Genomic DNA, 13,610 nt, shown 5'->3' on the forward strand with positions numbered 1-13,610 from the left:
AGCTTTATCTGAAATGAAACTTTTGCTTTAATTTATCTATTTCTTTTTTTCAAAAGCAAAATGAGTAATAATTCTGCACAAGATGAAAATATCTTCAAAAATAAATTGTTTTGAAACGATAGAGAGGTGGTTGAAACTTAAGAAATTCATGAAATATCATACTCAGAAAACAGAATAAGTGAAATTGTATATGAGAGTTTCCAAATGCCTAAATTTATTTTATTTTCATGGTTTCATCATTGGATCCAAACGAAGTTGGAAAACACTGCAAATAAGAGGAATCACGTTCTGAATTTTTTAAAAAATAACTCATTCTTTTTGGTAAATTTTTGTAGAAACCAATTTTTAATGCTGAACCTACATTCGCTTTAAAAATAAGAAAATTATATTCAAAGATGAGAAAAAATCATGCAGCATTACTACTAAAATACCAAAAATATGTGATAAAACAATGTCACACAAAGTAAAGCATATCAAATAATTACTTTAGTTTGAAAAAAAAAGTGGATATATTTACCTATAATGTACATGCGTAAAACTACAAATAAAACACAATACTACAGAACTACTTGCAAACAAATAGTTGAAATATTTTCGTTCTTTTGGTTTTCTTTCAGTAATTGTCAAAATCTTTCTCCGAATGTCAACTTTCTTTTAAATTCCATTAGTTAATTTATGTATAACTAGCAGCGTTCACCCCGCTTCGCTGCGGTCACCCCGGAACGCAATAAACGTTGTTACTTAGATAATTTTTACTTTTTCGCTTTCAAGTGATATGATAAAAACCATAGAAGATTGCATTAAATGTTAACATTATATCGCCTGTCATTTATGTTAACCCGCCCCGCTTCGCTGCGGTCACCCCGGAACGCAATAAACTTTGTTACTTAGATAATTTTTACTTTTTCGCTTTCAAGTGATTGCAGTAAATGTTAACATTATAGCGCCTGTCATTTATGTTAACCCGCCGAGTGACACGGTCATGCGGGTTGCATATAAATACGTTTATTTTTACCTATGATGATCTAACAAAGGATTTGTACGTTATGGACACTTGAATGGTCAATTATCTCAAGACACTGGTAATTAAAAATTAAAGTGATATGATAAAAACCATCTAGGGTCCAAATCCTAATAACCCCCCAAAAATAAAAGAAATTGGTTCAGCCGTATTAGCGTGATGAGGGAACAAAGGATTTGTACGTTCTCTTTTATATATATAGATTTGAAATTATTTATAACCTTGATGTTATCCAATCAACATTATATTGTTATTTGCATTGTTACTGAAAAGTATACTAATTAGAGGCGTACAAAATGTTAATTAGTTTCCAATTTTCAAAGTTTTGATTCGAGTTTTCTCTAAACGTGAATCCTAAAGTTTCCATTTACTCGAAAAGTTTGACGGACATCATCCCACAAAAACGACAAGCTAATAATTTAGAATTATGAATTAGATTTCTATTCTGTCGGCAGCTAAGGCCATTTAGCCCATCACGTATGAGGGATGACGTTCCTCGGCGAGTACATTATCCGATGAAAGTAAAGGAAGGAAGGAAGTGGCCTGGGACCTGTATGGTTGGTGCTATCCCGGCTTTTGCCTGGTGTGAATGAGGGAAACCAAGGAAATACCTCACTCAAGATGGCTGGCCTGAAAAAACTGTTACGTTTTTTGATCGAGTCTCCTCATCGGGAATCGAACCCAGGACCGCTCGCACCAAAGGCGAGAGCATTAGTGATTACGCCACGCAGGGCCAATACTAATAATTTAGAGTCGAAGTTACTTATTTATTTCTGTAATATGGCACTACATAGTCAAAAAAAAATGTAAATTGAAGTTACGGTGTTAAAATTGTAAAAGTAAATTATTTATTTGAGTTTCTAGACGAGCATAATTTCTCATTACTCCAAATATATATACTTGTAATAGAGCACTTGATTTTTCACATTTTTATAACTGATTAAAAACGCATCTTCTATTTGTAAATATAACCTGAAGTTTCAACGAAGATTAAATATTTCATCTTGTTTATCTTGCTCTCTGTTTTAGTAACTTTAAAGAATTCAAAATTTCTGAATCAATCAATCGAATATAATGGTAAGTTAATCATATCATTTAGCTGAAAATAACACAAAAAGCACTTTTACGAAGCACTAAAGAATGTAAGTTATAGGCATTGTCGATAAACGCTTCATCAATTTGGAAAAGAAAGAAGTAGGAAAAAATGAAAAATTAAACAACAGAAAAACATAAATATTTTTGGGCGCCATATTGACCATTCCAATATGTTTTATACACGTTTCTTTACATCTATTTTACTCTTCTTTAGTTTGTTTTCTTCTAATATGTATCATTCTCCTTCAATCTGACGAAGTAAAGAGCGAAAACGCTGATGATTTACCTGCTTTTGTATTTTGTGAGAATGTTTTTACTATTTTCTAGTTAATACTTTGTTTTCCATTTACGATTCGAAATTACTTTGTTGAAACTTGAATTAAGAATTGTTTTAGAACTGATTTTATTACTATTGTATTTCGAACAACAATCTGCAATATTATCCTGAACAGATTTTCTCAGTTGAATATTAGCTTATGATTAGTACACTATTAAATGCTATTCTAATGTTTTCAATTTCTGAAAGGTATTGACAGAATGCATTTATTGTATGAAATATAAGTTTTCTGTGCATACTAGGTTCTATTTGAAGAAATTTAATGCATTCAAACAGAATATTGTCCCAAATAAAGAATATACTAATGCATTCAAAAGGTTGAATTTAGTTTATTTTAAGAAATACAAAACGACAATGTGATATTTATTCGTTTATTTCTAGGATTTTAGGAGGTAGAAGGATTAGGCGTATACGGTTTGCAGATGATATGGAGCTTATTGCAGCAACTGAAGAGAAAATCAATTAAGATGTTAGAAAATTTAAGGAAGGATTGTGAAGAATACGGAATGAAAATAAATGTTAGAAACACAAAAGCCATGGAGATTGTAACGAAGGAATCGGTGCCAAATATAGAAGAAGAAGGGGAGAAAATAGATGATTAGTTTTCAATACCTGGATAGTATTATTAGTAATGATATGAAATGTGAACGTGAAATAGAAGCAAGGATAGGAATGGCGAAAGAAGCCTTTAGGAGGAAGAAAATACTATTTTGTGGATTCTTGAATGAAGAATTGAGAAAGACTCATAAAATACTTCGTGTGAAGTACTGTACTGTATGGATCAGAAACATGGACATTACGCAAAAATGGTGAGAAACGACTTGAAGATTTCGAAATGTGGGTGTAGAGAAGAATGGAGCGAATTACCTGGGTCGAGCGGAAACGAATGAGAGGGTATTAGAAATGCTAGGGGAGAAAAAAACAATTTTAGATATTATTAAGAAGAGGAAGAGAAACTGGTTGAGACATTGGGTGAGAAGAAATTGTACCATGAGGGACGTTTTAGAGAGTATAGTGGTAGGAAAGAGAGGGAGAGGGCGAAGGAGAGTACAATTAATGAACGATATTAAAACAGAGAAGTCGTACGTGAAGACAAGAGGTTAGCAGAAGACTGTGGAACATGAAAGCTTCTCAGTTGCAGCAAGTGACCTGACAATAACGGCAGAATACCTATGATAATGATGATCCAGGATTTTGCTAACCATTTTCAGCACTGAAGCTTCATACGACGTGAACCCACAATAAAAAGTTTAGACAGAAGACAGCTTATGAGATATTTCTGAAGAAGCAAATGGACACAAAGATATAGTTAATTTTCAACTAAGGAAGATTTGGGACCCTCAGGCCGTGGTCGGACCTTTTTCAATTTGTGTGACTAGTTTTTTTTTTTTTTTTTTTTTTTTTTTAATTAATGTAATATGCGCAAATTATCAATATAAATCCACTGCACTTCAAGCAATTGCAGTTTTCGTAATTTATTTGACTTTTATATAGAAAAAAATTACATGCACGATCTACAGAATTTATTCGATCTTGACTAAATTTACTAGCAACGAGGCAGTGGCGTAGCCAGGTAAGGTTGACCTGGCTCAAGCTCCCCCTACCCCCCGCTTAGTACAGTGATACAAAAAATGATTCTGGTTACATGGAATATGTCCCAATTCTGATTTCAATGTTACTACTTTTTTTCTTTAAATTTACTACGAAAAACAAGTATTGTGCTGTCATGTTCAAAAATCTTAATTTCCAGAAGCTCTATATTTCAGGTTTCATAAGATTTCAGAAATTGTTTAGCTATGTGCTGTATTTTTAATCTTTTTGATCTTTATCTTAGATCTCATACTTCAGAATTCACCATATGTGAGAGCAAACACAAATCATTAAAAAAAAAGTAAATTTTAAGTTATTTTAAAGGTTTTTCTTTTTCTTTTTTCTTTTTTTTAATATTGTGCGTGGTCCCTTACTACCGTTGGGAAAAATAAAACTTACCGGTGTTCAGTTAGCATCAAGAGGCAAGTGGGGAGCAACCAGAATTAAGATGTCGAACTCCAGTCCAGAAAGCCAGTATAATGAAGCTTGTATGACGATGCGCTGATCACTTAAATTCTATACCATGTAAAATATTTTTTTGGTGCAGATCTTTGGTTCCCGAGTTATTGGCTATCAAAATTAGGAGTCAGATTTATTTATTTTTATTTATTTATTTATTTATTTATTTATTGTTATTCAGAACAAGAATTAAGTGAAAATACATGGGTTATACCCGTTAATCGTTAAAAAGAGGATCTTTATAAACTCATTTTTACTTATTATTAAATATGAATTATCACATTGTTGAACTTCTATATGTAAACATGAAGCTGAAAGAAGAAAGTATAACCTTGAGTGAAGAAAACCAAAAAGACGAAAATTTTCAGAAGATACAAGTAATACATACAAGTACATACAAGTAATAAGGAAACTATTTAGCTTCAAAATACACAAATATAGACTAATATAAACACCAAAGACAAAATGAAAAAAAAAAATCCTATTTTGTTATTTTCTTAGGAAAGAAAATAAAGATATTATATATAGTGGTAAACATGTTTACCTCCTGAAGAATTTTTGCCCTTGCCGTGAGGTTTCGGAGTTGTTTTCGGTGACATTTTCGTAAAATCTTCTTTGACATCCAAGTTGGGTGACGGTGAATAGGCAGCAGACTCACCTATAAAGTCACCTGTATTATAGTCTTCAAAATCGTCGACATTTTCTTCTTCGTCTTCCGCGGGGCCTTCCTCGAACTTTTCCTTCAGAACCTTGCGAGGAACTAAGAAAGAAAAGAAGATAATATAACCAATTGAACTCAAAAAATTGTAAATTCATTATATGTTTTAAGTTAAGAAATGCAAAACAGAAATTTAATACTGCAGTTGAGAGGTTGATGTTGACTATTTTCAATGACTAAGTTTCTAAATGTAAACATTTTCCACATCTAACTGAGTTTACGCCAGCGTGTAGTCAGATCAATATTGTGACTGCCATACATGTATTAATTAGACAAGACGATTCTTAAAATGAGAGAACTTTGTTGCTTTAAACTTTTCTTGTACTAATCAATTTCTTACTTTAATTTTAATTTTAGGAACACTACTTTTTGTAAGCATTTCTTGATTATTTGACACAAATATTATTGCTCATATTTGTCCTTTGTTATCTTATAAATGTATGGGTGTTACGAAGACTTATTTAGGATGTTATGAAGAAATGAAGAGGACGAGCTTTTCAAAACATAATTACGCGCTGGAACGTATACTTGTTTTTGAATCGACTTCAAAAAAGGAGAAGGTTCTCAATTCGATCCGTTTATGTTGCAATGTTTTCTGGTACCGGGATGGTAGAGGAGAAAATATACGAAATTTTCTTGATTTCTAACCGCTACCTTTCATTACAAACACTATGATACAGTATAAAATTTATAAGTTTCACAAAAGTTACTAAGAAACAGTGCCCGCAGACGTGGCTGAGTCTCTAATTCCCGTCTTCTCTAACTTGTATGGTTCAGGTTTAGATTTTTCGTGAAGACGCTCCATACCCCAATACAGCTTAACAGTGTATGGGTATACGTTAAGGATCATCCCATGGCCCAGAGCAGTCGAACAGAGTATGTGATTGTGAAGGAGTACTCCACAGCGCAATGCAGTCGAATGGAATAGGAAAGTTAATCAAATTTTAAATAGTGTTCCTATGGGACTATATGTCGAATCGCACAATGAAATCACTCCGCCCTTGTCTACTAGCATGGACAAAGAGAAAGACAGTCGCCTTTCGCCTAGTGACATGTAGAGAAGATAGGAGAAAAAAATTTACCAAGATGTGAAGTGAAAGGATCTGTGAATATTGTTTAAACGTAAACAGTACTAAAAACTACCGAAATAAAATAATTTGGTAATTCTAGAAGAATAATTTCGCACATGTGCCGCGCCGTGTTTTAGAAACTTCTTCGTATGTGTTAATTTCGTGCGTGTTTCGGCAATTTCACGGGCCATTGTTCTATTTTAAAATAACAATATGAAAGTGTAAGAAAGAAAAGAAGTTCATTTGAAGAAATTGTGAAAACGATGTAATATTTCGTGAAAAGAAGTTATCTATGTGAAAACTGGTTTTTGTTAAACATCAGTGGAATATACCGAGTAACAATGTGTTAACAAAGATCTTCTTAACAGTTTAGTATTTGTGAAATTTATTTATCGTGTGAGTTAATCATTATAATCTCCGTTGATGTAGGTAAGCTTCACAGAGTCTGCATGAAGATATTTGCTCAGCATTAAACTTTAATGTAAAATCATAGCCTTTTTACATATCGCTAGTGCGTAATATCTTTTATTTCAGATTTGTAATTTAATTTTGTACCCTTCTGTGTTACAGTTTCCCGAGACTATTTACAGATACAATCGAGAATCGAACTGGATAATTATTTGTACTATATTATATATGGTTACCCATTCTTTTCTTTTCTTTAGGTTGTCAGTAATACGATGAAAGGGACTACCGGTAGTTAACGATGGAGATCTTTACGGATCTGTATAGCATGTTGAATCCCGGGTAATGGTATAATTAATGCTTTTGAATTTGGGTTCGAATCCCTGTACATAAACATAATCCCTCATACCACTAGAACAACAGCATAAAAATTCAAATATTGACAAATTAGGAAAACAGTATACCACTTGTTTGCCTTTGAAAGGCTTTCTCGTAACTTGTGAAGCGTTGGTGATTAGCAAAACAGGCAGATTACGAAACAAGTATTTAAAACAATAGATTTTCCTATAACATCTAAATATAATCGCTGAGCAAATATCTTCATGCAGACTTTGTGAAGTTTACGTACATCAATGGAGATTATACTGATGAAACTTCCAAATGAGTTTCCTTACACTAGTCAATATCTAAATCACCTTCTCGAACCCCAAAGCGACAGATTTAGTCCATTTCACAAAGATTATTAGTACCCCAGATAATAAGAATTAAACGAGTATTTTCTTTCCTTTTTTTAAATCGAGATCTAACTAAATCGTTTTTACCAACCGAAAATGGTAATTTACCACATTTGATGTAAATTGTTAGGAGGCCACGAAATAAGTTGTTTATAAATTCCGCTAAATAAGTTTTCTTAAAGCAGAGAAACTGCTAAATCACATTCTCATACTTGAAAGCTGTTCTATAAAATTCAAAATTTTTAAAAATTATTTTAAAAGATGAGATTATTTATTTAATAATATCTACAGTAATTTAATTAAGAATTCCTTACTTTAGCTTGATTGATTAATATAACTTACGTTCTTTGTCAGCATAGAGACTCTATAGGACAGACCTACAATTAAAGTGAGATCTGAACCACTGTAATGTATACCATGTTCCCAGCTGGGAATCGGATCCAGGACCTCAAGCAAAAAAAGGCTCACGTACTACCCACTAGAATAGTGAGGAGGAGAAGCTAACTTTAAAATAACACATTAAATCTTTTAAGTGTTAGCAGATTTAGCTACATCTTCATAATTAGCTACAAAGTTATTATCTATGTATTAATAATGGTGTCAAAAAAAAAAAGAAAAAGAAAAACTTCAGATCCAAATTGAAAGTGACGATGTTTGTGACTCTTAATCTCTTGAACCACCCGACCAATCTCGATCAAATTTTTGATGTAGATGCAGTTCTGGCCTGGGAGTGTTTTTAGCTATTTACTTTGACGGTAAAACTTAGGGGAGGGGTAATTATACAAAAATAAATAAAACTTAATAACTCTTGAACTACCCGACCGATCTGGATCAAATTTTCAACATAGATGACGTTCTTGCCTGGAATGGATTTTACCATTTCACTTTGACGGAGTAACGTAGAGGATGTGGAGGAGGGGGAGATATACAGAAATTAATAAATATAAAAATAAAAGTGACCATGTTCGTGAGTTATTAACTCTTGAACCACCCGATCGATCTCAATCAAATTTTCAACATAGATGAAGTTCAAACCTGGGAAATTTCTTATTATTTCATTGTTATGGTAGAACTTAGGCGAAGGGAGGGGAGAAGGGTAAATATATGAAAATGAATAAAGCTCAATAACTCTTGGACCACCCGACCGATCTCGATCAAACTTTCAACATAAATAAAGTTTGGACCTGGGATGTTTCCAACATTTTACTTTGACGGCACAATGTAGGGGAGGGGAAGGGGGATATATATATATATGGAAAAAATAAAAATGTATTTGTGACTTCATCACGCTTAAACCACCGAACTGATCTTAATCAAATTATCAACATAGATAAGTTTCGGACCTGGGTTAGTTTTTTTTATCATATCCCTTTGACGGTGGAACTTAGGGAAGGAGGGGGAGGGGAGAGATATATAAAAATAAATAAAACTTAATAACTCTTAAACCACCTAACCGATCTCGATCAAATTTTCAACATAGGTGACGTTCGAGCCTGGAAAGTTTTTTTTTTTTTTAAATATTTTTACTTTGACGGTGAACCTAGGGGAAGGGGAGGGGAAAGGGAGATTAATATGCAAAAATTCAATCATTCAAACTACAATAGTGTCCTGCGCTTGCGCAGGACGTGCAGGTTTGCTAGTTATTATTAATGTACTCTACTTAATTATTTAACTCCGTGATTATGAATGAACGACAGGACATTCCTATTTTAGGCTTGATCAGAAGTACTTGAAATCAACTTCAAACTGAACGATTTTCATCTTAAATTTAAGCTCGGTTTTCCCAAATTACGTTCTTCTTCCTCAACTTTCTCCACTCAGATGAGGTCGCTGTTTAGATCAGAGTTCGCCATAGTAATCTATTTCATGCTATTTTGGCCGAGTGTATTTTTTTCCCCTCTCAGATCGTCTTCCAGTAGATCCCGCCATTTCTTTTAGATCTATATCTTCTCTCCGGTCCAGACACCTTCATTTACTTTCTCGTCACGTATTCTTCATCTCAGGGGCGGATCCAGGATCGACTTCTGAGGGGGGGGGGCGATGGGTTGTCATACTGCTACTTTAAGGGCTCCAAACTTTGGGATGGGTTTTATTTATATATATAAAATAAGAAAGTTTCCTCTTCTGGGGGGAAGGGGGCGATCGCCCACCTTGGATCCGCCCCTGCTTCATCTCTCCTTATCACGTGTCCAATCCATGTCAATTGCTGGACCTTCATTCCCAGTTTTGTAATCTTTGCTAATCCCTTGATGTATTCGTTTCTGATGCAATCCTTCCTTGTTGCTTCACAAATCCATCTAATCATTCTTATTTCTCCCAACTTCATGCTATTTATATTCCTCTTCTTCAGTGCCACTCTTTCTGGTGAGCATCAAGCCGGTCTCACTGCTGTTTTACATATTTTTTTTCTCTTGAGCTTGATCGGAATTTTCCTATCTCATAATGCTACTGACACTTTCCTCCAGTTTGACCATCTCGTTTGAATCCTGTGCACTACATTCTCCTTAGATATTTGAAATCCTTCATTCACTTTCTTGATTATGCCCGTGCTCACCTTCAGGATACCTTCATCGCTTCCTCCTTTTTTGCTAGACATGCACTCCGTCTTACTCTGCCTCCATTTTATCACTCTTTCTTTAAAAGTTCTTTCCCATTTTTCTTTTTTTACTACCTATCACAGGATCGACTATCTTAACAAATTCTGTACAGTTTTTAATATGGTGTGTGTTTCTCTCCAATGGACTCAGCAACATAGATATTTTGCTAATGTATAAGTAGACAAGTTTAGAAAATTGACAATCGATCGAATTCTTTTTTCTTCTTTTTCTTTTTCTTCTTCTTTCTGTGAATTTTTGGAAGTTCATACAATAGGAGAGGCACACTATATTTACAAGTAACTCTTTTTGATATCTTTAGGAAGATCATTTGATCTTATTGCAGCATTCACTCATTTGTGTTGTGTCTTTTGACAACACTTAATACTCTTTGGTGGTTAGCAGTTGTTTCGTTTTATGGTAATAATCATGGAAATCCATCACTACAGTCAAATTTCCTTTGTCTGCAGGTAAAATCACATTATCTTCATTTGCTCTACGTGATTTCAAAGCTTGTCTTTCTTGTATGTTATATTTGATTTAATTTCTTTATGTTTTAAAGTAATACGTACAGTTTCAAGTCGAATTCTATCAGCACCTACTGGACGTAAGTACTTTTTGCTATTTTTTGTTGAATATTAACTCCTTGACAGTGTTGGGAAGTAACGTAACGCAAGTAACGCGTTACTTGTAACGCGTTACTTTTTAAGTAACGTTTCCTAGTAACGCGTTACATTTTTCCCAAAGTAACTGTAACGGTAACGCGTTACAAATTTTTAAGTAACGTACCTAGTTTGCGTTACTTTTTTCGCGTTACATTTCGGATAAGTAACTACAATATATGTATATTTTTTTTCGGAAACAAATGTTTCTTTCTTGTAAGTGAATTTCTCAGAATGAAACAATCGAGCATGAACTACGTATGTCAGTGACCGACAGTCACAGACTCTCAGAGAAACAGATAAGTTCGTAGTGCCACTTGCTGTTTTTTGAAGATGAGGACAGCTTTAGGGAAATCACGTGTACTGATTGCAAGCACCTGGAAGATTTTGTCGTAGATTTTGACAGCTCCAAATCAATACATTAAGTGAGTGAGCTAGGAGTGCAATGATACCGGTAGTCTATTTTACTTTGATTGGTCTTGTTTTTATAAAGATGGAGAACGAAAATATTTTACCGTTCGAACATTTGAAAGAATACTTTTTTCTTAAGATTTGAGGATGATGGTAGACAGAATTTAAAAGTAAAGTGTCTCCAATTCGAGTCGAGTTGGAGGATATTTTTCGAGTCGAGTTCTCGGGTCGAACTCAAAGATGTCAGTTTCTAGTCGAATCGAGTGTCAAAGAAAACTCGTTCGAACTCGCTCGTGTCCACCCTACGAGTAACGCAGTATGGCATTTTATCAATGTTACATTATATGAAAATGTTCATATATCAAGTAAAAATATGTCCTTGCATTCACATAAAGCGATTCAGAACGTGCAATAATAATAATAATAATAATAATAATAATAATAATAATAATAATAATAATAATAATAATAATAATAATAATAATAATAATAATAATAATAGCGGTAGTAATAGTACTACGGAAAATTGAAGTCATATTTTTTTTCACATTTTTAAAGTTTTGGACCTAAAAGTAACGCGTTAGTAACGCGTTACTTTCGAAGTAAAGTAACAGTTACTTTTCGGGGGCAAGTAACGCGTTACTAACGCGTTACATTTTAAGAGAAAGTAAAGTAACTTGTAACGCGTTACATTTTTACAAGTAACTTACCCAACACTGCTCCTTGACAAGAATTTTAAGAGTTGGCGCAACCCTAGATGTTTGGAAAGTACAGACATTTCTAATTTATTCAACTTTAATGTGGACAGATTCACTGCTGACAGCTTAAGTACATCTCCATTAGAATCACATTTTCTCTTTGCTTCTAAATTTTGATTTTTTTTTTTTTTTTTTTTTTTTTTTGGCTTTTCGGGATTTTTATTTCTTGAATTCATATGTCACCTTTAAAGATCGAACAAATAGTACACTCCGTGAAAGGCAAGAAAGATACTTCAGGTGTTTATTCGATCCCATGTGAATGTGGCCAAACATACATTGGACAAGTAATACTACAACACATCTAAATCTTCTATAATTTGACCTGTCAGCTTGTTTAAAACCAATCACGGCCATTCCAAGTTAAACTAGGAAACAAATAAGCAATATGATTCGACGCTTTTGCCAGGACGCAAACAATTGAAACCTCGAGAGCTTATATTACAGACTACTTTCTTAAAACGAAAAAGAAAAAAAAAATCATACGTCAATATACAACAACAAAGCGAATTCAGAGCTAATTCAGAACGACAAACTACAATTAATTATTTTAAAATATCAAACACGGTTTTCAATTATTCCATTATTTATTACCAAAAAAATGAAATTAAGTTTTATGTCCCACGGTTATGCTGGCTAGGCTAAAGGAGACGGTGATGATGAGAGATGAGTGAAATGTGGTGGAATGAAGAAAGTGGGAGGAAACGGGAGAACCCTGAGAAAACCCACGAGCACGGTGTTTCTCTACCACAAAGTCCACACGTCGCGAGCTGGGATCGAACGAGGGACCCCAAGCACCGGAGGTGAACGCTCTACCACTAAGCCACCGCGCCCCCACTATTTATTACAAAAAAATATATAAATATTGGTTAACAACAAGAATAACAGATAATAATAAGATCTGTAAATTTTCTAGGTATCCAAAACCTTCGAGAATAATTTAATCAATCAATCAAAACATTACAATAATTATACAATTATTTTCGCTTAAGCAAATCCTACAACTTTCAGTTCTATTTTAATTACCGATTTTTTTATCATTTAATAAATTCAGAACAATTCAATTATCATTTAATTGACAAATTTTATACTGGAATATATGCTAATCAAGAGTTACCAACGTTAATGAACAGAGAAAAGTTCGTCACCAGTTCGATTTTTTTTTTACCATTAATATATAAGCAAACATGAACAATTAAAACCAGATGTGTGGAGCATGCAAGATATACTGTACATATACGATTAAATCAACTAGAGAAAACAGTTCTAGCGCAGTATACATTAGAAGAACAACATAAAATTTTGTTTGAAAATGCATCGGTTATAAAAGATTTTATTACGAGAAGCAATGAGAATAATGGGTAATAGAATATTGGATAAAAAGGAAGATTTGAAATTGAGTGATATTTGGAATATTTAATAATAATAATAATAATAATAATAATAATAATAATAATAATAATAATAATAATAATAATAATAATAATAATAATAATAATAATAATAATAATAAAGAAAACTGTTATATTGTAAATTTGAATGAAACCCTAAATACCGTAAATAACAATGCTTAATTGTTGCATATTAAAATATGAAATTATAAGATGTAGCAATTAAAATTATATCACAATAATTGTACAACTCTTAAATTTGTTGAATTCTGATTATGAACGCAGTCAGTGCATTCGAAACGTTAGTTAAAATCAGGCCCGCAACTAGAGGGGGCTAGGGGGACCAAGCCCCCCTAAACTTTTCATGG

At 33.2% G+C, this 13,610-nt stretch overlaps 1 protein-coding gene across 3 annotated transcripts in view; it reads right to left on the bottom strand.

Moving 5' to 3' along the window:
- LOC145661745 (uncharacterized) overlaps nucleotides 1–13,610 on the bottom strand; it is a 575,920-nt gene that overhangs the window by 25,610 nt on the left and 536,700 nt on the right. For all 3 annotated transcript variants that reach the window (XM_081727084.1, XM_081727086.1, XM_081727082.1), the window contains exon 6: nucleotides 5,047–5,262. In XM_081727084.1, the coding sequence (XP_081583210.1) occupies nucleotides 5,047–5,262 (216 nt within the window). The remainder of the gene's footprint in view (nucleotides 1–5,046; nucleotides 5,263–13,610) is intronic.

Source organism: Thermobia domestica, chromosome 1, assembly GCF_964235325.1.
Source record: "Thermobia domestica chromosome 1, izTheDome1.hap1.1, whole genome shotgun sequence".
Lineage (NCBI taxonomy): Eukaryota > Metazoa > Arthropoda > Insecta > Zygentoma > Lepismatidae > Thermobia > Thermobia domestica.